The sequence below is a fragment of the Anopheles gambiae genome, chromosome 3 (assembly GCF_943734735.2).
Source record: "Anopheles gambiae chromosome 3, idAnoGambNW_F1_1, whole genome shotgun sequence".
Lineage (NCBI taxonomy): Eukaryota > Metazoa > Arthropoda > Insecta > Diptera > Culicidae > Anopheles > Anopheles gambiae.
Genome location: NC_064602.1, coordinates 82,808,908 through 82,836,496, shown reverse-complemented (window position 1 = coordinate 82,836,496; position 27,589 = coordinate 82,808,908). Strand labels below are relative to the sequence as shown.

Here is a 27,589-nt window from a genome sequence, read left to right as displayed (position 1 = left end):
ATGAGATCTGTATAATTCCAGAATGAACAAGCGTTTGGGACCAGTCCCTCAGTTTCAGGAATCAGTTTCTCTTAATGTGTCCCTTAAAAGTCACCAGGAATTGGCGTTGTCTTTTCAAAAACCATTTGAACGTATCCTACAGTTTCTTGAAATTACACTGTTTTCCGGCTCAGTTTCCAATGTGAACAGCATTATTGAAAACATGCAAGATGTTTTTCAACAGCTGTCATTATTTGTGACAGCTGGACTGTTCAATAAAAACTTCGCGCGATTGTTGAATATGGCCGTTCACATTAGAAACTGACCCGAATAACAGTTTATCTTGCATAACCCTGAAACTGGGCCAAATTAAGAAGTGATATTAAAATTGGAGTAAAATTTCATTTCAGTGATATTTAATAGTTAAATCCACAATTCTTCTAAATCGTCATGATTTCCAAAAAGTCATCCGTATGCATGATAACGGCACAATAATACAATACATACTTCTACCCTTATTTTCGAATTTGTTGCTCGTTTTATTTCACCTAAATTACCACACTAATACTCTGTGGTATGTTTTGTTCTGTCCAAGAAAATACATGCACACGTACACACACATACATACACACAGATTGGACACAGACAGACAGATACAGATACAAACGATACCCTTTAGTCTCTCGAATCATTTTTCTATTGCGCATTTGTCGATCAGATCTATTAGCTATACCTTGTATATTCCACTGACAAATAGTACGTAGCGGGTGTTACGAATCTGTCTAATTTAGGTACACACTTACACACACACACAACCCGCCATCGCTGTAAGTGTGCCATAGGACTAAACACATTGGGAGGCGCTTATTTTTTCTCTCTTTTCCATTTCCTTAAAGAAACAAAATCAGTCCAATATCGTTTACATTGCTACTATCTCTCACCGCTTCCTTTTCTACCGCCAATCATGCACAGTCAGTACCTATATAAATGGCCGCATTAAACGACGGGATGGATGGAGTTGGTTGTGAGTTGTTTTTGTCCAAAATTGTGACGAATTTTGGTGTTCTAAGATAAGATCTCTATCTCTGTTTCTTTTTTAACCTGTATTACATGGCGAAGGAACGCTGCACTCTCTCACAGACACACACACACGCACGCACACAGACATTCATTTGTCTCTATCAAAATGATCGAAAACGACGTGAGATGTAAGTTATCTAATCAGTAACATCAACATGTAACGATTTGCTCGATTTGTTTTTTTTTTAGACTAGTGTCTGTCATCCTCTGTTGTTGTTATAAATCCGTATCCAGTATTTGTGCTTGCGACGCCTTCCATTTTTATCGAAGATTCTTCCCTCAACACTATGGCTAGTAGAGTTTGCTAAACTAAATATATGTGCGTGATTTCTTCTTCTTCTTCTTCTGCTTCTATTCCTCATCAATAGTATTAGACACCAGCGTTCATTTTCCTTTACGTTTTGTTTCAACATAACAAAGGTAGTACCCAAACACTACACACATATACAATTTTCCTAACAGTGTTCTTTTATGCTGCTCCCTTCAGCTGCACGTAATTTTTAACCGTAATTCCGTGCCTTATTTCGCTTTTTTTACGCCTAAACTGAGCTTGTTTGCATTTTCCAGCACAGCGCACAAACATATCAAACTATTTTGGGGTGTTTTACTTTTGTCCTCTATCTCATCCCCCACCACTCTCATGCGAGAAAACAGTTTTTAGTATCTTTTGTTGTTGGATTTTGCTCCTGCTTTTTGTACAATTTAAAATATGCTAAAATTCAATCACACACTTTCACAGATAACGAACAAGAAGTAGTTGTCGATAGTGTTTTAGAGTACGGGGAAAGTTGCCGAAATAAAGGTATCCTTTTTTGTTTGTTTGTTTTTTCCTCCTAATAAATCTGTACAATTATCCCTTTCTTTGCGCCCATGGCTGTTGCGTTTTGCCGAAAGCGATTACAATCTATTTGATAGATATTACCGCATCATGCCTGTTTGATAGTATATTGAGCTGAGTATTTAATAGCTAAAAGAAACACAGGGTGATTCTGCACCACCTTCCCGCTGCAATATGCAATTTAAAAAAAGAGATAAAACTATTCAGTTAAAATTGTTAGCATAATAGTATACGGATTAAAGTTTTTTTGTTTGTTAACAGAAACAATAAAGTCTCGTTTAAGATGTATGGCGAACTAATAATATAGCGTAAATAATCTTTAAATTTGCTTACACCTAGCGTGAAAAACTATGAAAAACTAATTGTAAAACATCTCAGCACCGTCGAAAGAAATTACTCACACATAAAAATTGCATTGGATGGGAGGGAAACGAATGTAAAAAAAGCACCTATTATATCGCCGATCGCTGGGTCATGACGGGAGTTTAGTTTAGCATAAAGAAAGGGGCGGAGAGAGAGAGAGAGATTCAATTTACCATCAAGATATCAAACGATTTTAGACTAACCGATCTTCACGCACCGATCAACAGTAAAATGTAACAGTCATGCATATATGAGGAGTTCATTGGAAGATCGTAACCGACGACCGGTGTATAAGTATAACACAATACTGTTCTATTAAATGCTACTATTGCGTAGAGAGTACCGCGTACTGGAATATGCGCTTCGCTCACACTCAACTCAGTTCTTTGTTTCATTTCGCGATCGACAATATCATCTTTTCTAAGGTGGTCCGGACAATTCTCTCAGCAAACAAGCACCTAAATATAATTCAACCATTTTCATTTCACCAAACCAACGGGTCCGAAAGGAAAGTTCAGGAAAAGCAATTCAGGGGGTTTCTCGAACCATCCTCGAAGGTACATGTGTTGCACTTTAGTTGTTCCACAGTTGCTGCTGTTGTACTTGCCGGACGGCACCGTAGTGCTTGTCCGCACCGTATCAGATGTCCGGCTCGACGAACGACGCTGGGAATAGGCCCGTCTTGCCCGACCGCGCGTGCGTTCCTTTGTACCATCCGTTATCACGCTTTTTGTGCACCATCACAATGTCGCCGACGCGCAGCTCCAGCTCGTACTCACTGTTCGGTGGGTACGGCACGATGCATTTGAATCTAAGTGGGAGGAAACGGATTAGGGGACATTAGGTGTTAATTGCAAATTATTCGGGCAAGTTTTCTCCTCCAAACTAACCTCTCCCGAACGGTTTGCGAATGGGACGACTTGGAGGATGTTTTGGAAGGTGTTCCATTAGCGGCCACTGTTGGGACCACGTTTGCAGTGGCGGACGTGTGCTGCGATGGGCCGAGCTGCGAGATGATTGCGGACGCGTCCAGGCTTTGGGACTTCCGGTGGTAGATGTGGGACTGTTGCTGCTGCTTCGCGACCATATGGGAGGAGGACGTTGAGGCGGGCGCTTCATGCGCGATGTGTTTGGGCATGGCCGTCACCACGGTATGATCGCCATATTTGAACCTGCATGAGTGAAATTGGTATTTTAATTTATTATTTTCTTGTGAATCGATACAGACCAGTTTCGAATGTAAAAATTGTTATTCACCGCGTGGAAAATTTTATTACACATCGATCTGATATTTCATTTTCATAATATTAATTTTCGATTTCTTCAGTATGATTTTCAACACTTCAACGTTCACGAAAATCATGCTGAAGATATTAAAAATTATTACAGGGTTTTCCAGGTTACTTGCGCAAGTGCACATAATTATTCACCGCCTCCAAGATGTTTTTCAACAGCTGTAAAATGGTGTATTTGCTTCATAATGATATTTTAATTTTTACACAAGATTTTCAACACATCACGAAGAACTTTCAAAGTCAATCTATTGTAAATTTTAAATTAAAAACTGTCAAGCTCAATCCTGCTTGAGATGTGTTGAAAATCATGTGGAAGAACTGAAACATTATTGTGATACAAACACAACATTTGACAGCTATCGAAAAACATTTGGCAGTAAATAAAAAATATATTGTAGACATTTCAAATTGACTCGGAAAACCCTGTATGATGAAAATGAAATATTAGAGTGCTGGGGAATAACTTCTTGCACAGGGTGAAAAACAATGTTTAAATTCGAAAGTGACTGCGAGAAACCCCCTGTATAACCGCTTACCCGTGCATCGATGGTCGCTCTTTGTGCGGTTTTATACGCTGGGAACCATACATCATTGGAACGTTTTCACCGCGCACTCCTGCCAGAGCGGGATGATTCTGTTGATGATGATGTTGTTGCTGTTGATGGGGATGCTGCTGCTGCTGCTGCTGCTGCTGCTGGGAAGAGTGTGTTACACCCGCCCCATTCAACATCAAATCCATCGGTAAATTCTGAAGCAGCTGACTTGGACAGGAGCCCGACCTGCAATTAAAATTTAAAATATTCTTTAAACCTCCTTACAAACCACACAAAAAGTAATACTTTGTTTTGCTTATTTAATTACCTCACGTGCACTGGATTGGCGATCTGTTTAAAGTGTGGCTTGGCCAGCTGTGCTGCTGAGCCAACGCCGGACGCGAGCATTGCCGCATCCGCCGCCCCGGCCATCTCTTCGAACAGCGAGCTGTCGCTCGTGTACGCCGGATTGGCCGTACCGCCCGAACAGCCACCGGTAGGCGATTTCGAACGCTTCATGTTGGTCAGCCGCTTCATCAAACTGACCGCCGACGAGTCCTTCTTTACCTTTCCGCCGCCCGCTGCCGGCGGTGTCGTGGTGGCCTCCTGCCCTGCAGCCGGTTGCTGCTGTTCGTTATTGGGTGAACCCGGGCCACCACCGTCCAGCGAACCTTGACGACCGAAGATGGAATCAATATACTTCATGCCCTGCTGCTGCTGCTGTGGGATTGTTGTATTACGTGGCGGCAGCTCGGGCAGCTGCAGCGGTTGTTGGGGAGAGGCCGATCCACCGTTGGATGGACTGCTCATGGCACCGTTGGAACCGTTCAGGGCGGACGATGCACCACCACCGGCTGCCTGCTGCGGGCTGGAGATGTTGCTCGTCTTGCCGGAGGAGTGGGCATTCGCGTTGCGCGTTGCAGACTAGCGGAAAGTATGGGAAAAATAGCATTAATTTAATAACAAAACACATTCTTCTTGCGCATAAAAACATAACCTACCGAAGCACCATCACGTCCTTTGTGGATGGCAACATAATTGCCGGGGAAAACGCCCGACTTCTTCTGCCAGTTTGTACCCTTAAACCAACCATCCTGGCACCGTTCCGTGACATAGTAGACGGCTGCAACGGAAATGAAAAAAAAAAACAAACGCTCAAATCAATACAACTTTGACAGGGGCGGATGAAAAGTGCTAACGAAAACCAATTTCAACACACAACTCACCTCCTTTCTTCAGCTCGAGCTCGTCCGGTTTCTGCGGCTTGTACGGGTAGAGCGCAACGTACATCGTCGGCAGCTGCGGATGCTGCTGGTACATTTGACTAGCTTTTGTCGCGTTACACTTCTGGTAGGCCGTGGCAGTGGCCGAGGACGTCGTTGGCGCTGCCGCAGCCGCCGTCGTCGCATCAATCGATTGGCGGGTAGGTTTTGTATCTCCGGCAGCAGCAGCAGCTTCGGTGTTTAACATTTCCGTCGAATGTCGGTGCGGTGCGGCCTGGCTCGGCTGCAACGGTCCACCGGTCGCCGTCGTCGACAGCCCGGACGTGGTGAGGGAGTGACGCTTTTCCCGATTGGCCGGATCGGAGCGCTTCGACTGGTGCTGCTTGCTGCCGGCCGCCGCGGCGGGCTGCGACTGCTGCTGCAGGAAGTGAGCCGTCGGGCTGCTGGGCGCGGTGCTCGAGTTGGAGCTGGTCGTGCTGGTGGAAGAGTTGGGGCTGGTCGTTACGCTGGAGCTCGTGTCGCTGCTGCTGGTGGCACTACTGGCATTTAGATCGAACGGTGTCGGTGGTACGGTTCGATTCGAGTTGTTCAATATGCTGAAAAAAAAAAACAAAAACAAAATTTGATTAGCAATTCGAGAGGATATACAGGGGTTTCCAGGGGTTCTCATAGTAGTGAGACACTCCCTTGACTCTTTCCTATAGTGAAGTGAACATTTGTTGGAAATTGGAATCGATGGTATCCTTTCTGGACAGGCTCGTTGGAAATTCCTATTGGATTTATCCAACAAGGGTGCTACAGAGTACAATTCCCATTACATTAAGTTCATTTCACGAAAGAAAGTGTTAATAAAGTGTCCCACAGCTATGAGAACTGCTGGAAAACCCTATAAATCGATAATAGACTCCCTAACGACCCTTCGACCACTTACTGCTTCAGTGCCGTGTCCATCATATGCTTCGCCAGCCCGTTCATCTCGACGAACGAGATCGGAAAGATGCCAATCTTGTCCCCGATTCGGCCCTCCGCCCAGTTCTGGTCGACGCGCCGCAGCACGTGTATCAGGGCGCCCTTCTTGAACGTCAGGCAGCCCTCCTCCTCGGTCGGGCCCATGCGAAAATCGTACAGCGCCTTGCACTGCGGGAACGGCAGCGGCACGATCACCTTGATGTGGTTCAGCGGCACCGCACCCTCCTTCCCGTTCACCTCTCCCACGCACCAGTTGTGGTCGATTTTCTTCCGCAGTATAATAATGTCACCCTTGCGGAAGCTTATATCGCTGGAAAGTAAAGAGAGAAAAGCAAGCAACCCGTGTGAGTATCGCCGTGGCCGTTATAATGTCCAATCGCCTTTACAAAAGCCACATTCCACAGTGTGAACAAAGCCCACACAAACTGTTTCGCTACCTTGTCTCGCTGGAGGAAAAATCGTAAAACGCTTTGGCGTGTGGGATTTTCGACAGATCGAGCGATGCATTCGGGCCCGTGCCAGTGACGCCGCTCGACGCAATAATACGCGACAGTGGCTGATGCGGATGTTGATGATGCTGCTGCTGCTGCGGATGCGATGGATGGTGCGGGTGTTGCTGCAATTGGCCGTCGGCCGTACCCTGCCCGTTGGACGATTTGCCTATTTTAGCACCATGCACGCCCCCCGATGATGGATGTTGCTGCTGGTGGTGGTGTTGATGGTGCTGCTGCTGCTGCTGCTGATAGTTGACCGCATTTGCGTTCGACGTTGGTGCGGCGCCATGTGATTGATTGCGATTGCACGTGGGTTTGCCGCTGCCGTTGGTCGTCTGGCTCGTGTTCTGGCTGTTCAGTTCCGCCGTCTTCATGCCTGCAAGGGAAGGGAATGGGTATGCGTTTTGGTGAGTGACTTCATAATCGAGAGGGTTGCGTGCGGGGCAACATACCTTCCAGTATTCGCATCAGCAGGACATTCGGGGGCAGCTCGTCGATTCGCACCTCGACCAGGACGCGACACTCGGGACATCGTAGTTCTTGGTGGCTGGCAACGATTTCCTGTACAGAGAGAAAAGGGAGTAAAAAAGCGGTAAGTAAGTAGGCTGGGCAAGTAAAGAGAGGCGGTAGAAGTGCTGGAGAAATGCTGTTGTACGATAAGACAACAGACAGCTTACACACATGGCCGGTTATCTTTCGGACGGGGATAGAAGACAATTAAACGATAACCGACTAAAGTCGTCCACTTCACACCATGCGCAACAGGATGCGATAAGTGTGACGATAGGCAGTACTCAAAAATCAATAAAACAACCTTTTATTGGTTAATTTTTGGAGAAACATTTTACGATTCATTTTTTATCGATTGATCGAAAATGAAAACCGATCCCAATTTTCAGTCTTGCGAAACACATACCACACGTTGTTGGTTAATTGTCCACATTGAATTATTTCTTTTGATAAACTTGAAGAGCTTCCCGTAGGTGGGCGGGTTCGGGTTTAAAAATAGCATCCTAGGAAAGCGATTATGCCATAACGGTGTGTAATCTTTCAAGCACCGAGTCTGTAACGCCATCATCACACTCCGTTTCCGGGGTGGTTTAATCTTGCCCGTGTTGCTTGAGAGTGGTGAGGAGAGCGGAACCGCTCTTTTTGTTTGCTAAGAACAGAGAGACGCCCATCACACAAACCTCTACAAGAGTGGGGAAGAGGTAGACGTTTGCTTTCTTTTACTTAGTGTGCAAATCGTACAGTGCACCGCGGCTCTGTGCCGTGTTTCCGTGCAACCGTGCAACGAATGCCATGTGTTTTGGGGACGCTTGGGAACAGCAGTAACAGCAGCATGGTGTGTTTCCGCAACAAAATGTGTTGCTTTCGATGTTGTTGTGGTGCCGAAAGGTAACACGTTTTTTACGCCCAATGCAAAGCGTGCAAACAGAAACACACTCTACAGCGCGTGCAAGACAACACACAGTCGCTCTCTATTAATCGTGACATTAAGCTGGAACTAAACGTTGAAACGGACTGCTTTGGATACACCGGGACCCTATTTCAAATGCAAATTCTTGCGGTAGCAAAAAAACAACGCAAATGACGTTGCTTTTGGCCGTTGAAATGTTACTTTATTATAGTCACTGAAAAGGTTTTTTGTGTGTTTAAAACACTTTTCTTAAGTTTGTGACCCTGATGGAAATAATTACTTCGGTAATTACATTTAAATATTGCAAAAAAAGGCTCATACAGCTTGGGCAAAAGATGAACCGATTAAGAATTTCCACTCTTTAACGGTGTGCAGAATAATCATGAAGGGTTTTCACGTTTCATGATGAAACATAATCAAAATATAAAGAAAAAAAACAATTGTTATTTTTTTTCTTCTCTATCATGCTTTCATTGCGAATATTTAATTGTAAGCAAAGTGAAGAGCATCCGGCAATGATTCCTTTTTTGTAGTTCATAAAATAACTAAAATATGTACTGCCAAGTTGATTATGTGCTGCACGCAAAAAGCGCACATATAGAATTGATTAAATTAACGTTTTAATTACGCTGTAATTACGATAAAGTTTTTTATAATCACATTTTTCTGTCTTTGCCTCAATTTCAATAATTTGATCATGATAAGATTCGAACCCACGATCTGCAGTGCATTGGTCCAATGACTCTGCCAAGGCACCGTGACGCTTCTGTCTAGTACAGCGGTTCTATACACGGTTTTATATAACGCAATCGACCTGTGTTTACAATGTGTATCAATCGTTTTAAACGCCGATTTGATATGATATATTTACCAAGATTTAATGTTAATGAATTAGCACGCGCAGGGAGGGGAATTAGAGCGATTTTCAAAACCCATCTTACACGATGCAATTTTTTATACGTTTGTAAAAAAAAGGCTTCCTTCTTTCGGTCATTCGCTGATGATTAATTACTAAGCAAACCGCGTCAAATATAGCTAGTTAATTATCTCGGAATCATTACTTTATGATAGCCGTACAATTAGCGTCCAATTATAAAAAATGGTAAATATTTTTATTTACTAAACAAACTATTTTGATACGCATGGCCGCTGCTAATCAGTATGAATGATGCTTATCTGCTAGTGCAATTTTACACAGCAGCATTTATTCGCGATTATTCTAATTTTTTTTTATCTACTCTATATTCTCACTCTCACTCACTCTCACTCTATATTATATTAAATTATGTAAAATTACATTGCTCTTTCAAGGTAAGGAACATTTGAAAATATTTTAAATTTTACTTTTGAAGTAGAATTGGTTAACAAATACATATATGGAACCTAGAATTCTCTTCTCACCAGTTTTTACTGCGTATACCGTACTAGAGTGTAATGTATCAATACTTCATATTAAAATCTAATCAGTAGGAGAGAAATTTATTACTATAATGGTACATATTTTGGATCTCTTGTAAAGAGTGATTTTATAGGGGTTTTCGAGTCATTTTCCAATATCAATAACATTTTGCATTGCTTGGGAGATGTTTTTCAACTGCTGTCAAATGTTGTACTTGCTTCCAAGTAATGTTTCAGCTCATCCACATGATTTTCAACACGACTCAAGCCGGATTGAGTTTGACAGTTCTTTGTGGTGTGATGAAAATCATGTGTAAGAACTGCAATTTTATTATGACACAAACACACCATTTGACAGCTGTTGAAAAACATCTTGGAGGTGGTGAATAATGATGTGCAAATTTGAAAATGACTTGGAAATCCTTGTATAGGCACGATTGGTGTCTCATCAGACTAGACAAAAGTAGACTCAACCGTTACATCCCAATACGAGGATACGGGCTTTTGAGTTGTGTATACATGAAATATGTATCGTTTTAATGTTTAAATTCAAACTCGAATTTTTTTTCATCGAATTAAAACTCTCCTAAAACAACCATGCGATCCTTCATTTCCACGTACTGGAGGGAAACTGTTTCCAATCGATGTGGCAATTTATTTATCCCACTGTGGCTGCCACTGCTTCCTTTGCCCGAGATCTGGACGGTGAGAGACGCGAGCCACAAAACCGCACCACCGTGCTCAATACAATGCACTGCACAACTCTGCCCGTGGGTGGCCGGCGGAGGGCGACGACGGCGGTACTGTCACAGCTGCCATTTGCCATTTTCTTAGCGTGTCTTAGCGACCTGAGCTTAAAGCGAACGCCTGTGTGTGAAGGTGGAGCAGCATGGGCACCACGAGGAGTTCGATTCTTCGCTCCCGCTTTCTTACAGTCGACTTCTCTACACCATCGGCCTCCTCCCAGCGGTGGAACTTATGCACACCGCAGCCGCCTCCGCCCATCGCCTGGGAAAAGAATGTTGGAGAATTGTGGCTTGTGGTATGTGTGTGTATATGTGTCTGCGTCCAGCAGCAGAGAGGCCACACCACATCATCATTGCATAAGGCGCAAGGATAAGCAGCAGAAGCTGTGTGTGCGCAAGCAGAGCATAGATACACCAACACAGCGGCGAGACAACAGGGCTGGTGCAAAAAATCGCCCAAGTTGCGCCCCGCGCATAACGAAGCAAAATCCGGTTCGAAACTATAGTAAAGCGGAGGTCGAGATTCGAGTGCTGGCGGCTGCGATACTGCTGTTGTTGTTGTGTGCTCCATAAATGCAAATAAACGTGTCAGTGCAATGGTTGCGCGGTGGAGAGTTTAGCGCACTTCATTTAGCGCACGAATAAAACGAGCAAATATGAACGACATTTAATTAATCCTTTCTAAAAAGAATATTGCTGTGTGGCTCTCACAGCAAACACAAACGGATGCGCTTCATATTAGCTGACGACATGTGCTAAAAAAAGCCAGCCCCGTTTTATGGAGTGATGCAACCCCGGTACGAACGGTATGGTGTGTCGGCAGCAGCACACGAAAAAAAGGCATCCAAAGAAGAAATAACCAAAACACACACACACACACAGCGCGGCGCGAAGCCGGATGAATCATGTGAACCAGTCGCCAGAAGGAAAAAGACCTTCGCATTCACTTCGATAAGCAAATGCGCGAAATTTGCCAAACCACTTCTTGGAGGGCAGCAGCCCCAGAGCCTCGGAAACCAAGCCTGTAGAAACGACTTTCCCACAGTACGCCCCACAGCGGACGATGCACGTGGATTGCTGTTTGTTGCGCAGAGGGAAACCGGTTTGATGACGTTTAGAAGTTCCAACCATTTCATCTCGAACAGTGTTAGGACGAACAGGTTTAATCTTGTTCCTCGCGCGCAGAGGGGGTTTACTGTTCCTTTTCTGTTCCTTTTTCTGCTTGAAGCACAACAGAAAGACATCACCAAGGCGTACCACCACCGACTCGGATCGGTTGGAAACTTACTAGGCTGCAGACGCGGGGCGGCTTGGCAGCTTCATAATTGATAGGATTTGTTTTTCTTCTAAACAGCGATCTTTGCGCTAAGGACGTTTAAAACAATCGATAGGTCGTACTACAAATATGATAACACATTTATTGCTTATAAAGGTTTCTCTGAGCACAGCTCATAACTAAATAGAATAGTTTCCCTACAGGAGATATACAGTCATCCGGCGTTGCTTAAGTGGAAGAAAACTGTTGAGAAATATCTTAAATATTGTACATTACAAGAGCACATTACATTACAAAATGAAAACTACAAGAGCTTTTTACTAACTATTTATGAAATTTGACAGCTTAATTCTTCCGGGAAGTAATGGAATATGATTTCATCCGCATGGCTGTCACGACCCAATACCGTCGCTCCAATGTTTGAGTACATTTTGAACTGTGTGCAGTCCTATCTCGGCTATGGTATAGTGAATTTTGTTTTTTAAAGCTTCAATTATCTCTGGTCTGTTGAGGTAACACTTATCTTTAACGGCTCTTCACAAATAATAATCCAACGGTGTCAAATCGTAGCTCCTTGCTGACCAAACGACATCGGCCAATTTCGACAAATAATTCGATCTTAAAAATCTGAGCGCACAAATATCGATTGTAACAAGGTCTGCGTAGCATCTAGGTCCTCATATTCAATTGTAGCAAACAAAAATGCTCCTAACATGGCTCTGTATCACTCACAATTGACTGTATCCGTCTCACTTGTTTCACTTTCCAAGAAAAATAGCCCACTGATGCCTTTCGTCCAAAATCCACACTAATGGATTGACAATTCATCGATTGAGTATGAGTTCTCAGTATCATTAATCAGAGTTTCATGAATCTTTCCTTGGGATCCATTCATGTGAATCTTCAGTAATGAGTGATTCGAGTCTCGATTCATGAACCTTTAAAGATTCATATCCAAGGATATATCTCAAAGGATTCATGTATATCCAAAGATTTATGAATCTCCAAGGATTTACGAATCTCGAATTATAAATCTTCAAAGATTCATGAATCTTAAAGAGTCATAAATCCATTAAAATTCATATATCTCCTGGAATTCATGAATCTTTAGAGATGTATGATTTTCAAAATATTGAATATGCCCGATCCTTCCCAAAGACATGCCCGTTGTGGGTTCAAGCCTCGCAAGGACCGTCTTCCCGATGCATAACAAACTATCCAGCTGCGTGGTACTTGCCAAGAAGTCTTGAAAGCCTGTACAGGGTAGCCACGTATGTTGTTACACCAAGAAGAAGAATAATGAGAAGCTTAAGCTTTATGATCAAGCTCTATCATTGGAGATGTATGAATCCTTACACATTCATGTATCTTTCGAGATATATGAATCTTTTGAAATTCTTCTGTTTGAGTCTTTGTGATTCATGACCCTTTGGAGATTCATGAATCTTTGAGGATCACGAATCTTTGGAAATTCATGAATCTTTGAGATTGATGCAATATTTGCCGACCGTTCGTAATGGCGCAATATTTGCCAGCGTTCTTCAAGCGCATACACTACACCATATTCGGTCAGCGGGATAATAATACTATCTCCCAGATCTGTCATGACATCAGTGTTACCAGACTCGAAAAAACTAGTTAGTTAGTTAGTTTTGGGATATAAACTAGTCATGGGAAAAATGATTCTTTTTAAAGATCAGGTGCGGTCCATTTCGCTCAGTGCAATGAACTGAACGCGTGCGGTGATTCTTTCGCACGCCCGAGATGCAGTATGTTTTTAAATATCGATTTTATGCTGCAAGAATGTACACCCTATTTTATTTTTTTATTTTTATATAGTTAGATTTACAAGCAGAGAAAAAGGAAATCAAAGTTGTTTTAATGCTCAACTAAACTTTAAATTTATCACGATTTGTTTAATTGTCTTATATCATTATTAATTTTGTGTTCTACTCGTTTAAAGTATTTTTTATAAAAATGTAAATTTATCGCCGTTCAAGACCACGGATTCATAAGACTCATTCAATTAATCGTACAGTTTAAAAAAAACTGTGGTTAACTATAGTCCATGAGGAGAATCTTTTTCATAAATTCAAAGCCGACATGGGGTGCTTCTAACATATGTAAAATTACCTGCAGTTTCGGTTTGGTGAAAAAAAACTACTAGAGCGAGAGTGTATCGCTATTTTGCGGAACGGGAAAGAAGACACGGGAAAGAAGATAACAGAAGCTTTCTCGTTCTAGTCAACACACTATCAGATCGAGAAAGCATGCTGATTTTCTGAGTAGGAGAATGAACTCCGCACCGCGTGCGGTGGTTTGTTGCACACTGTCATGATCGGTATATTTCTGGGAGAGTTTCCGCACGGATAATCGATACCGCACCGCTAGCGTGCGGAGATGTATCGCACACTTTCATAGTCGATAGGGAGAGCGTCCGCACGGAGAATCAATACCGCACCGCTAGCGTGCGGAGATGTATCGCACACTTTCATAGTCGATAGGGAGAGCGTCCGCACAAAGAATCAATACCGCACCGCTAGCGTGCGGAGATGTATCGCACACTTTCATAGTCGACAGGGAGAGCGTCCGCACGGAGAATCAATACCGCACCGCTAGCGTGCGGAAGAATCATTTACATTTATCTGGCGGTGCGGTACTCGTTCACTCAGTGTAAAGATTGGATTGAATCATTCAGTTCTGATTCATTTTTCCCATGTCTAATATAAACATACTTCGGGTTGATGAATATTTCCACTGATTCAGGCTTTCCAGCTGAAACCATCAAATGGGCCTTTGTTGAAATGTTCATTTGTTGAAAACCCTTTCCTCAGGTATCAGGTAAGACTACCTTCTTGAAGATTGATTGGTTTTTGTGTGTGTATTTTTTGTGTGTGCTAAAGAGAGTCTTTCTTTCGTTTATGCAAACAAAACAGAGAAAACCAACCCCTTCCCATTAAGCTTCATGAATAAATTGCATCATTTAAAATCGTTGACCTTTTAACCTCCATGGCAGGCTTAAAAAAAGGACCAACAATACCTAAACCGGCCAAGGATTTGCCCTTTTCTTCGTGACCTTTACAAAAAAAATTGAAAACAAAAAAAATACCGAAAAGTTTTTATTTTTCTACGTTTTCACTCAAGCCACATGACGTAATGTCGCAACTTCTGCGGCGCCCAGCACATCCGCCCAGGACTCCCGAAAACCTCCCCCGAGCGCTCCTAAAATTGATGCCGCGTTTAGCGAGCAATTCAGTCGTAACCAAAATGATTATTGGCCAACAATTAGATGGGCATGTGAACAATGGAGGTGAGCGAGAGAGAGTGCCAGTCGTTGCAATTATCGAAACGAAGGCACACAGCAACCTGATGCCCAAACCCGCCACCGATACTCCTGCTGCAAAACTGGAACTGCCCGGGAGGATCACTTTTTTTCTGGAGCAACCTGCAGCAATCGAGACAACGGTCACAACACCACAAACGCACGCTCGCTCGCTCGCTTCCATTATTTCTCGTTTTCGAAGCAATTTTCTCAAGTGCATGTTAAATGTGTGCGGTAAGGCTAAGACCGTTTTACACTTCCTTTTTTCTACCCTGCCCTTGCTGCCGCTAAGAGAGCGGTCCTCATCATCTCTTGACCGTTTCACCGCTGTAAAATATACCTCCCCAATTAGCATTATTCATAGGCAAACAGAGACCCAAACTAAACACGGCAGAAAACACCACCGAGGCGACAGCATTCCACGGGCAGGGGGCTGGCCAGAGGGCGTCTTCCAAGCAAGAATGTGTGAGTATTTGTACGGTGGTTAGAAGCGTAACAGGTCCGCCTGTAGCTCGGCTCACAAAAGATGAGGAAATATATTTAAAAAAATAAAATAAAAAAAAAACTTCAACAACAGCCTTGCTTCCAGTGCAGAACCACTTTACACCGAGAGCACGACGGTGCGGGTAACAACAGCAACAGGTGGACGCCGCACGGATCAGGGACCGGATTTGGAAGTGGATATGAGATTAGGACCACCGAAATGTCTTCCCAGCGCTTCACCAGGGCAGGCAGGCAGACAGGCAATTTTTGTTTTATTTTTGGCAGACGCCGGTTTCTGTGTGACATGCATAGATAAAACGGGGAGGGAAATCCCTTTCCTCGGTCCCACTGCCCGGGAGCCACCAACCGGAAAGGTGCGAAACGTGAACCGTGCGAAACAAAGTTTGATTGAATCATTCGATTGGAATAAAATGGAATGTGCGGAACGAGGAGCGAGCGCGCGCGCAGGCGAATTTGGAAGAATAAAAATAAAATAAATCAATATTCAGACGATGAGGTAGGGTGAGAAGGGAATGCAGGGAGGAGAGTTGATAGGGAAAGGAGAGGGGAGAGCTATTTTGTAAAACGTTCGCCAAAATGGTTACAAAATGTTTGTTGAAACGATTCCAACGATAGATGAATTGATGAGTGAGTGAGCTTATAAATTGAAACAATTCTCTTTTCCATTGTAATTCACATTAGAAATTAAATGACAAATAAGAGAAATATACTGTAGATTATAATGTAAAATCCAACAAGTAATTCATTGGAAAATACAATTACGTCAACGAAGTTGTTACTGGTTAAATAACAATTTGTATTTTTAAGTTACAGGGGTTTCCATCTCCGTTTCGAATGTAAACATTGTCATTCTCCGCATTGTGAAAAATGTTATTCTACATCGATCTGATCATTCATTTGCATCATAGTAATTTTTAATTTCTTCTGCATTATTTTCAACACTTTGTACACTGCAACGATTCGAATGAGTTAAAAAATTCAATCTTTTAACAAATCTTGTATAAAAGATGACACAAAGAACACAAAATAAAATGTCATAGAACAAATAATGCCTGTCTTCAGGAAGAAATTCATTGTATTCAAATTCCAACCAAGATTTGTTTTGCTCGTGCAAACGAATTCAACATATTTTCGAAAACAAACAAAAAAAACTCGCTTTTTCCTCCGTTTGGTAGTTCATAAAAAGATTATAATTATTTGGATCTTCCAGTAGAAGTGGTTCTGGCTCATTCGTTTAGGCGTCGTTTTCTTTTTCTTTACAAGTTGTGTTGAAAATCATGCTGAAGAAATTGAAAATGATTATGATGAAAATGAAATATCGGAGTGATGTGGAATAACTTCTTGCATGTGGCGAAAAACAATGATCACATTCGAAAGTAACTTGGAAAACCCAGTAAATTAGTTTTTAAATGTAGAACAACAATACAGAATTTTCCAAATCACTTTCGAATGTGCACGCAATTATTCGTCGCCTCCAAGATGTTTTTCCACACCTGTAATTTGCGTAATAATGAAATTTAAATTTATACACATGATTTTAAACACATAACAAACAACTTTCAAGACCTCAATTCAGCTCGAGACGTGTAAAAAATCATACAGCAGAAATTAAAAATTAAGATGATGGAAACGATTTATCCGATTGATGTGGATTAGCTTTAATGTGATGAATACAGGGTTTCTAATCATATAGGAGAATAGTTCAATCACTTAGGGGAATGTTGCAAATCGGTAGGGGAATATTGCAAGAAAGCTGTGGAGATTTGCAATCATATAGGGGAGTGTTGCAATCAATTAGGAGAATTTTGCAATCGATTAGGGGAATTTTGCAAGCGTACTGTGGAGCTGTCATCAGACTGTGGGTGCCGCTGTAAATACCTCAAAATATGTTCGTCAATCTTATTAACTTATCATGTTTAATTATGGCTCCGCAGCAGGATTTATTTGGCTTATCATGTGTACAGCTGAATCCCACACGAAAACAACTCCAAATAATGTTGTTAAAAAATCAATTCGAAGCTGTAACAACCTTTGCATTCGAAACTGACTTGGAAAACTCTGTAATGATGTGCACATTCGAAAGTGACTTGGAAAACCCCATAATATTTTTTTATGTCTTCAGCATGATTTTCAACACTTCTCCTGTCAACGGGTGATAAGATTCGGGAACAAACCTCGGAGAAAAAACTGAAGCTCGTTGAAGTGTTGAAAATCATGCTGAAGCAATTGAAAATTAATGTTATGGAAATTAAATATCAGATCGATATGTAGTAACATGTGCATGCGGTAAATAACAACGTTTATGTTTGAAACTGACTTGAAAAATGCTGTAAGATTATGAATCTTGCTAATTGCATTTTGTATACCACATTACACCTCATGAAGTGAACCTTGATTTGATACCTGCACGAGTATAGGATAATTGTCACCTTCACGAAGAAGAACTGCTTAGCTGAACTTCACCTTCCAGATGGCTAAACACACTAAATATACACCCGTTTGCTACTTCCAGCCAATAAGCTGAAATTTCAGCCTGTCGGTCGAACAATTAACATCACCCGCGTAGTTTCAATTTGACAGTTCCGGTGCGCCATGTTGGATTTCAGCAAAGATGCATTTTTAGTTAGTTTTGTTTTCTTTTATTATTTTTGGAATGAGTGATAGTTGTTTTATCAAACTTCAAAAAAGCGATCCACACAATTTTTAACCTTTCTTTGCACAATATGTATCCTTCAGAAGAAAAAAAAATCAATTGTTCATGAGCGTATGGAGCGTTGACAGGGCTTTATTTCAGCCGCCAGGTGTCACACTCCATATAAAACAGCTGCCTGATATCGTAAAAGCCCCCTATTGATTGACTTAATTCCAACAAACATGGGTTTGCTCAGTCGGCAATCAGTCGGTCACTATATCTATTGAACAAGAAGCGCACTCGAACATGCTGAAGCAAAAGCAGTTCATAAGAGAAGCATTAAAAGTATTTGCGTTTAAAATGGAGGCGTGTGGCTCTTCAAATAGAAGAATTAAAGTATCCGAATTCTAGGAAGGAAATCCTGGCTGGCCGTGGCGAACAGAACGAAAGCTCATTCTCTCATAAGCACACACAGACACACGCACGCAAGCAAACATAAGCACATTACAGGATGAAAGTGTTTAACAAACACAGCAGCTAGCTACAAAGTTAAGTTGCTGCCCGGAGAGCCCCCGCAAAGGGAGATGATATTTTTAGAACTTTATGATTTCGCTTCCTTCCCGCCTTCCCCCTCCCAAACACAAGAGCTCCAATCAATCAAGCAAAAGAGCCGCAGCGAGCAGCAGTTGGAAAGTTGCGGAACGGAAACGAAACGGCCCCCGTTCAAATCCTTGCGCTTTGATTTCTCACATCGACTTCATAATAATCATTCTTTCCATCCATCTTCTGGGGAGCCGCCATCGCAGCAATCTCGTCTTAAGAGCATCCCAAAGAGTTTTGTGCCGGCATTGGCGATGGAAAATCATTATCACTCCCAACTCCACTCTCCCGAAAACATTACAGGCTATTCTTTGCAAACTAAAAACACAGCTACACACACACACACACATCAGTGATCGCCTACAATTATTGGTAAAAGCCGATTCGTATCTTCCCTTCGAGGGGCTTCTCTTCGGGGGGAAAAGAGGGAAGCCGATCAAAAATTCCACTTCCGGGCGCAAGGCTATTTTGTTTCCAACCAACGCTGAAAGAGGGAAGGTAAAATATCGTCGCTTCTCTTTCTCACTCTCCTTCTCCTTCTCCTCCTTCTACTCCAAAAAAGGTAAGAACTTTTTTGTTTTTCTTTCGGACGAACAGGCCACACCAAGTCCAAAATACCAAGGAACGAAGATGGGGCTGTGAAGATGCCAGTGGGCAAAGGACGGGGGTCAAACGAGGAGCTTCGGTAAGGCGGCCGCAGGTATTATTAAAATGAAATGCCCATTCACAAAAAAGAGAGCTAAGCAAAAACAGCAACATCACGACGATCGTGTTGGTACTTTTAGTAAAGGCTGGGAGGGTGGTGCCCTCCCCTCCACAGCCCTCTTAAGAGATCTTCAGTGTGTCTGTATGTGTGCGTGACCGATCGCCCATCATACAGAAGGAGGAACAGCGGCAGATGAGAAGCGATGGAGGATGGCGAACGGCGCAAGCAAGCGCAATGAGTAATGCAAAGGGAAGAGGGAGCGGTTTAAATAAAAGTGGGGGGGAAAGCAGGGGGTTTGGTTGCGATGGTAATGTGCTTTTCCGCGACTCGCCTTCTTTTGTTTGTTTGTGTGTGTGTGCGAACGCGCGCCAGTGCCTGTGTGGTGAAGATTCTTTCTCAGCTCTTGCTGGTTCTTTTGCGGTCCGCCGGGCAAGATTTCTCAGGCTCCGGTACACTCGCCCGGTTAAGACGACCTTTCCCAAGGGGGGAGGGCGGTTGAGTGCCGGTTTGGTATCAAAACCCGGAGATATACATCAAAATTCCAGCATCGCAAATGAGCCTCTGCCCTTCCATCACCGCACACGCGTGCAAATACGTCGCGCGGGTCCTCCTTTTACTTGCTTTTCTCCACTGCTGCAAACAGACTTTTAAGGGGGGTAAAGCAAGCATCCAAGTAACATCATCCCCTCCCCATGTGTGGTTGTGTGACGGTGCTGTCACACATTTATGTACGCAAATCACGCGGCCTGCTTGGTTTGGAGATGATCCCGGGTGGGCCGCCCTCCTGAAACTTTATCCCTAAGCCCCGGCTTTGTATCGCTCATTATCGCGCCACGATTTAAACCTGATCCATCCAAAAGCGTCCCCCCACTTCCAAATAAAAGCGCAAAAAACAAAAAATTTGGAAAATCCTAATCCGAGCAAGTGTGTTTTGAGAGGGTTCGTCAAGCTTTTTTGTACAGGGGTAAAAGGGACAACATGATCATCCTTTATTTCGACAATATTACACGGCAAGCATTTGTCATGACTATATCAGTGAAACTGATCACAGTAAAAAAAAAGTCATGACATAGTGACTGACCAAGCCATGGTTTCAAAAATGTCACAAATCATGCATTGGTCACACCCAGTGCTGCAAAATGTCGTGAGCATCATGCAATGGTGACTGCCGAAAACAAAGACCATCACGCTTTCAGTGAGTATCAATACTGATAATCATTAAAAGCGCTTCATGATATGCCGAAGATGACATTTGAGTACTTGTGCCAATCCTGATATTCTGACTGACAAAGCAGAGCTGAATGCCCTCTCAATTATCACGCCGACCAAGCTTTCCAAACATGTGCTGATCACTAACATTATCAAGAAAATTCATGACTGAAAAAAAAATCCATGTCTGCGTCGCGTACTCAATTGTGATGATGGGAGGTTAAAAATACTCAGATAACTGATATGATCGGACGGGTGATATTTTTTAAACGAATTTTTGGTTAATCACTTGGTCGTGATATTTTGTCTGACGGTGATGATCGCGATGGTCATGACACGCTTGCGAGTGGTCCCATGCAACGAAATCAGAATGCGCTGACTTTGTCTGCTTCGTAGGGCAGAAGAGGAAAGCATGTAGATTGTCTTAGTTGGAATAGTCCGAAATCGTCTGCTAGTATCAGAATCGGAATGAGAAGCGTTTTTGTAGAATTCGTTGAAATTCAGTCAGAATTTGTCATGACCATGTCAGTGATATTTTGCAGAACTGCTCACAGTAAAAAAAAAGTCATGACAAAGCGACTGACCGAACGTTGGTTATTAAAATGTCACCAAGCAAGTGTTGGTCACACCAACAGTTTTGAGTATCACCTCTGATCATCACAGTTGAGTACGTGAATCTGACATGGATTTTGTTTCAGTCAGAATTTTTTACCATTGACAGTGACATTTTGCAGCACTGGTCACACCAATCGTTTTGAGTATCACCTCTGATTATCACAATTGAGTACGTGACCCTGACATAGATTTTGTTTTAGTCAGATTTTTTTAATGACATTGACAGTGACATTTTGCCGAACTCGTTGTTACCCATATTACCCCAGTGTATCTCGACGTTTCTCGTTTTGTTTACATTTAGCCCCGCGTGTCAAAATAGCATCGCATCATAAACATCAACTTTTATGTTACAATTTTTTTCATATAATTGCGTTGTTTTCAGATTATTTTGAGATTTTTTGAGTGGAGACATATAATAATATACGAATAGTTGTGTGTTGAGGAAAATTCAGAAAAACAAACACTAAACGGCTCGAAAAGCTCATTTTGCCCCGCTTTCCCCTAAATTGCCAATTTTTTTGTTACAAATTATTACATTTTTTGTACTTTTTTTTTTGCTATTTTAGCTTTCCGTTTTGTTTCTGACAGTGGGGACGTGAAAAAGCTTTTTCAAATATCTCATCAAACCCCTGGCAACCCCTGGAGAACCTTCGAAAAGCTTAGACCGGCACATTTAGCAAGCCAGCTTTTCTTGCAGCGTTCTGCCATCCACAGCGGCCCCTTTTTCAAGAATACACGAGCTTCTAAAGAAAGGGGAAGGGAAGAAAGTTTGTGGAAGGAAGCTACCTACCTCGAGACACTTCCGGCAGAAGGTGTGCTGGCAGGGCAGCACCTTCGAGGAGGAATCCAACCGTTCCAGACAGACGGAACATTCCAGCAGATCGTTCAGCAACCGTTCGTCCATGTTGCGGCCCGTACCCTTCCTTTCTCCGGCCTTTCACGCACACACAACGGACGTACACGGCACACGGCACTTCTTTTCCGATCCCTTTTTTGTGCTGTGTTGCTTTTCCTATCACCACCACCACCACCAACACACGCAGAACGCACTCTAGACGTGCATAACTAGCGAGGACACTTGGAAATTCTTCGGAACAGAACACTCAAAAGGCTTTTTTGGGGTTTCTGCTTCTTCTTCTTTGACCCTTTCCAAAAACTAAGGATTCACCTTTTTTTTGGTGTGTACTTTCGGACACAGCCTCCTTGTTTTTTCAAGACACACACTAACACACACACTTGAAAGGCGACCTTCACAGTGGGAAACACTTCCCAGGCCCACCTACACACACACACACAAACACAGACAGCTTAGATGGTTAAAGGGCCACCTCGAGTAGGCTTTGCTTGCATTGCTTTGCCCCGTTTTTTATTTAGTTATCTCCTATCACTTTATTGCACATTTAATCATTCCCTCTTTCTTGCACGCCCCCGTCCCGTCTTGTGTATTGATTCTTATTGCATAGGCATGGAAAACACCTCTTGCCTCTTTCCCATTCACAGTGGCCTCTTTCTCTCTCACTCTCTTTTCCCGCACAGAGACATTCCACGGGACAGCTTTATTTGCGTAAACGGGGCACCGAGGGTTGTTGTGTGAACTGTTGTTTACCCCATCATCGTGCTGGCACTTCCACGACCGATCCGTTGCGCGCTGCGTTCGAGAGCTCCGAGCGGGGGCTTTTCCTTCGCATAATTACCCTGGAATGTGCATTATGCTGATGATGACGGCGATGCTGCTGCTGCCGTTGATGATCAGGGGGGGACACGCGACCCACATACACTTGTCCGTTCTTACTGGAGGTGGGGACCTCTTAAGAAGGATGATTTTTAACGCTTTTTCTTATTGGATAATAGGTGAATTACACATTTTCCTTCTTATTATGTACAAAAACCAAGATGCACGGCAACATTCCCTGCATCTTCACACACACACACACACTAAGCAAAAAAACGCCTACAAACGGTGCAACAGCGAACCGAACGCTTTCCTTAGCAAGAGCTCGTTAGCATCTTGTTTTAAGTTCGTTTTTTTCTAGATTAATTTTTCTCGATATTGCACTTTGCACCACTTTCAACGCTGTTTCACTGTGTCGAGCTTGCACTGGGGCCACCAAAAAAAACACACACACACAAGCAGCAATTGGTCGGGAACAGTTCTTGGACGCTTTCGTCGCAGCGCAGCCGGGAGAGCGACGTGTGCGCTTCGCTGTGCGTATTTTTTTACTTTGAAAATCTTTTTTGAGCTGGCTTTTTAATCTGACAGCCGTTCGCGGACGCTTGACAGTAAGCCAGGTTGCGCCAATGGTTATGCAGACCAGCCATGTTGGGTTGATAGAATGGAGCGGTTTTTAACCATTCGAAATTGCATGAATTGCGTTTTAAAACAAGCTAAATACTGAATCATAAACTAAACGTGTTATAAAATATGCTTTAATTGTAGAATTTTTTTTATGTTTTGTTTATCCATTTCTGTCCTGTCATGCTGTCAAGTTGCCCTCTCCCCGACTAGCAAAACATACTTAACAAAAGTTTTTTTTTTTAAATAAATCACTGAGGCGACGCTCTGGCACCAATCGAACATGTCAAATCCCATACATTTCTTGTTCGATGTCGTGTTCGATTGGTGTTAGAGCGCCGGGTGAGTTTCCACATCTTGAACGTCTTGAGAAAAAAATATTTAAAAAATTCTCATGCAGGATACCACATCTTCGTATGAGAGCGTTTCTACATACACCGAGAATGCAGCTGAGAGATGGCTGTGAGAGAATTGACAACCGGTTTCTCACGCTGGTGTGTGTAGAAGCTCTGAAAAGCGCCGAGATGAGACTTTTAAAATGATGTTCAAAAAATCCATTTTAATCGCTAAAATGAAATAAAAAAAGTTTCTTTTACTTTTTAATAATATATCTACGATTATTAGACGGCAAAAATGCAAATTATAATTGATCGATCGCTATAAACTGCTAATTCAATTTTTCTCAGCTCCATCGTTCTTTGCATGCCGAGGAGAATTCTCTCACCGAAAATGCTGTCAGTCGCTGTCTTAGCATGCTGTCAGTTATTTTCTCAGCTGCATTCTCGGTGTATGTAGAAACGCTCTATATTTTTTTAATCGTAGTATGTTAGGCAGAACATTTAAAAAACTGGAATATCGCGGTTTCTGCCGGTCTGGTGGTACAGTCGTCAACTCGTACGACTTAATTAAGTCACTGAAAGCGAAGCCCACTAGTGGGTACAGGCAGGCCTTCGCCGACAAATGGTATAGTGCCAAAGAAAAAGAAAAGAATCTTTCCGTTAAGCTGGTGTTTATCTTTCCTTAACGTTCCACATTACTGTTTTCTTGAATCAAGCAAACAAAGCAGCCATTGTTCCTGTTTTTCCCAAAATATAGTGAATATAGTGAATGATTTGTATTATCATTTACATTTCCTTCAAATGTGTATTTAAATTATCCTTTCTTCATTTGCAACCCAAAAACAAGTCCTTTATCGTTGAAATTCCTCCAATTAAAAAACAAGCATTAATAAACATTCGTTAAGTTTTTTTTTGCATTTCCGAACCTATACCAACTGAACGTCAACTATTTTGCTGAACGGGTGTGCTGATGTCAACGGCAGCAAACGTAAACAAACACCTTAAAAAAAAATAAAGCTTCAAAAGATGATTTAGCTAGTGGTCGATTCCTAATCATAAAAATGGAAGAATCTCCTCCCTCCGGAGCACCGGAAAGCTTGCAATGTCGGCTCTGCCTGCATACGGCCGATTTACTGATTTCAATATTCGGTAAACGGGGCCGTGAGGCGGAGATGTGCCGAAAGCTTCGCGAACACTTAAAACTCACGGTAAAAGCTGCAAATCCCCCCGCGCTCGAAGAAACCGCCTTGTTTGGTCGTTCATTTTAAAATTTCACCAATTTTGTTTGCAGGTCAAAGAGGATGAAACGCTGCCCAAACACATCTGCCTCAAGTGCTGGGACACGGTGGAGTACATCGATTCGTTCGTCCGCCGGGTGGAACGGAATCAATCCGTTCTGGTGTACGGTGAACGGGGAGAAATAACCTTTATCGTAAGCGTAGCAGAACCGCCGGTCGAAATCGATGAAACCTATGACTTCCGGAAGGACTCGGCAGATCCACCGTCGTACGATGAGGCACAGAAAACGAAGCAGGCCACAGCCATGTACGACGAGGGGGAGGGAGAGGAACTGATCGAAATCATTGAAGCGCCCTGCGAAGATACGGTCTCGGAAGAGGAAAATCTGGTCTATGATCTGCTCCCGCTCGATGATGATTCCGACGAACGAACAACGGCCGAGAGGGATGAGCTGCGAGAGGAAAAAGACCCAATCGGCGACGGTGCGACGACCATCGTCAGCACCACGGACGAAGAAGCTGGCATTCTCGTCCGGGTGAACGATTACGACTTTCCACCGATGATCAAGGACGGCAGGATGATTGTGCATGGCGAGGAGCTGGAGAAATGTCTTGCCGCGTACTACGGACTGGCGTGTGAGCTCTGCCACCAGCGGAACTGGGCCACGATCGGGGAACTGTTCGCCCATCACCGGGCAGCTCACGGTCGGGAGGGTTTTGTGAACTGTTGCGGACGTACGATTGAAAAGAAATCGCAGATGGCCATGCACATGGCAAAACATGTGCAACCGGAAGCGTTTGAGTAAGTTTGGCCGATCGTGAGGCGCATTATTAGCCGAACAATTCCCAATTTGAATCTTCCCTTTCTCTCGTTAGATGTCCAATATGCAAGAAGATGATGACCACGCCACGCATACTGAAGGCGCACATGCAGAACCACCTGCCGGAGGAGGAGCGACCGCTCAAGTGCGATCTCTGCCCAAGGCGCTTCAGCTACGTTAGCGCACTGCTCATACACGCCTCGACCCATCGGGAAGAGAACGAGGGCAAGTGTGCGTACCATCTGTGCCACAGCTGCGGGCGGGCGTTCCGCTCCGGGGACAAGCTGGCGGAGCACATTGCCCTGTCGCACAGGACGGACGGCACCAGCAACTGTGTGATGTGCGACACGTGCGGCAAAAAGTTCATCTCGAAAAGCAACCTAAACTACCACCTGACCACGCACCAGCCGAAGGTGCTGCATCAGGTGCAGTGTGAGCATTGCGGAAAGTGGCTAAAGAACAAGCTCTGCCTGCGGAAGCACATGCTGCAGCACTCCCAGGTGCGGCATGCCTGCGACCAGTGCGACTACACCACCATCAACGTGCAGAGCCTGCAGAACCATCGCCGGGTGCAGCACACGGACGAGAAACCGTTCGTTTGTCCTACCTGTGGGAAGTCGTTCAAGGTAAAGAGCAACCTGCGGGAGCATCTGGCACAGCACCGGCAGGGGCAGAAGTATTCGTGCGAGTTCTGCTCGCGAAAGTTCACGTCGAAAAGCAACTACTACTGCCACCGGAAGCGGATGCATCCGAACGAGTTGGAACTGGAAAGGCGAAAAAAGGAGCAGGAGGAAAGGTAAGATCACTTGTGAAAAATGCAGCCCGTTTTGAAATGGTAACGGTTTCTGACTCGTTTCTCCTTTACAGCGCCCATCGCATCAGGCTAAAATTAAAACTGCAGAGACAGTAAGGTCACGGTTCTCAAAAGCTGTGTGTATGGAAGAATAAAAACGGTAACAAGACTTGGATAACCGTTAGAAGCCGATTTTGGTATTGTTTTTTGCTCAGCAGTGAACTCTTATTGAACTGCAAATTTGTTGGCATTGTACTGTGCGAGGGGGCCAGTGGATGGTTTCACCCTCTCCTTGACGTGCAAGCACGCCCTGCAGCCTCATTCCGGATACTCTCCTCTCGATGTGTCCACTGAGCGAGAATTTTGCTATAACCGAATTTAAAGCTAGCCGCGATGCGAGTCTGACCGTGCCTATTCCTTCTTGTCGAATTTGCCGCCGTAGAAGGGGATGTACGACACGATCACCTTCCAGTCGGTCAGGTAGCATCCAACCAGCGCCGCAGCAGCTCCGTAAGCGGCGGCAGAAGAGGCCCTACGGAGGCATTAGGAAAACGGAAAAGTGAAATTAGTGCAACTGCAAGTACAGTGCAACGAAGGGAATAGTCTCTAGGATGTCTTTCGCCCTTCGACGGTATGGAGGAGCACACGAAAACACAAGCTTACATAACGCGCCACCCAAGGATGCACAGATTTTCACAGCCTACCCGAGTTAAGCGGCACCGTTACCTACCACTGAGCGGCCTGTTCGGCTTGTTTACGTCCCATCGGCAGTCTCATCTTGAGGGCTGTAGATTACGCTTTTTGGAGAATTTGCGCAAATTTATCCGAAGGGCGCCTGCTGCAATCGCGGAAGAAATGGTACGACAGAAATCCTTGGCACCAACTTGACAGCCACGGCTGCTGT

The 27,589-nt window shown here is 43.7% G+C and overlaps 3 protein-coding genes across 3 annotated transcripts; 1 reads left to right on the top strand and 2 right to left on the bottom strand.

The window, feature by feature from the left end:
* Window positions 1-486: 486 nt before the first annotated feature.
* On the bottom strand, window positions 487-23,442 carry LOC1278342 (E3 ubiquitin-protein ligase SH3RF3). The gene is made up of 10 exons (XM_061656671.1): window positions 21,993-23,442; window positions 7,227-7,335; window positions 6,718-7,150; window positions 6,243-6,590; window positions 5,315-5,907; window positions 5,090-5,211; window positions 4,417-5,012; window positions 4,092-4,334; window positions 3,151-3,432; window positions 487-3,071 (listed from the first exon to the last, which is right to left on the bottom strand). Exons 1-10 carry the CDS (start codon window positions 22,104-22,106, stop codon window positions 2,900-2,902), a joined length of 3,012 nt encoding a protein of 1,003 aa, XP_061512655.1. The 5' UTR covers window positions 22,107-23,442; the 3' UTR covers window positions 487-2,899.
* Window positions 23,443-24,840: 1,398 nt separating this feature from the next.
* LOC1278345 (zinc finger protein 317) lies at window positions 24,841-27,541 on the top strand. The gene is made up of 4 exons (XM_317816.4): window positions 24,841-25,041; window positions 25,125-25,873; window positions 25,948-26,688; window positions 26,760-27,541. The coding sequence occupies exons 1-4, from the start codon at window positions 24,895-24,897 to the stop codon at window positions 26,800-26,802; spliced, it is 1,680 nt and encodes a 559-aa protein (XP_317816.4). The 5' UTR covers window positions 24,841-24,894; the 3' UTR covers window positions 26,803-27,541.
* On the bottom strand, window positions 26,861-27,589 carry LOC1278353 (uncharacterized). Its single transcript, XM_001689009.2, has 2 exons — window positions 27,416-27,589; window positions 26,861-27,217 (listed from the first exon to the last, which is right to left on the bottom strand). Exons 1-2 carry the CDS (start codon window positions 27,460-27,462, stop codon window positions 27,097-27,099), a joined length of 168 nt encoding a protein of 55 aa, XP_001689061.2. The 5' UTR covers window positions 27,463-27,589; the 3' UTR covers window positions 26,861-27,096.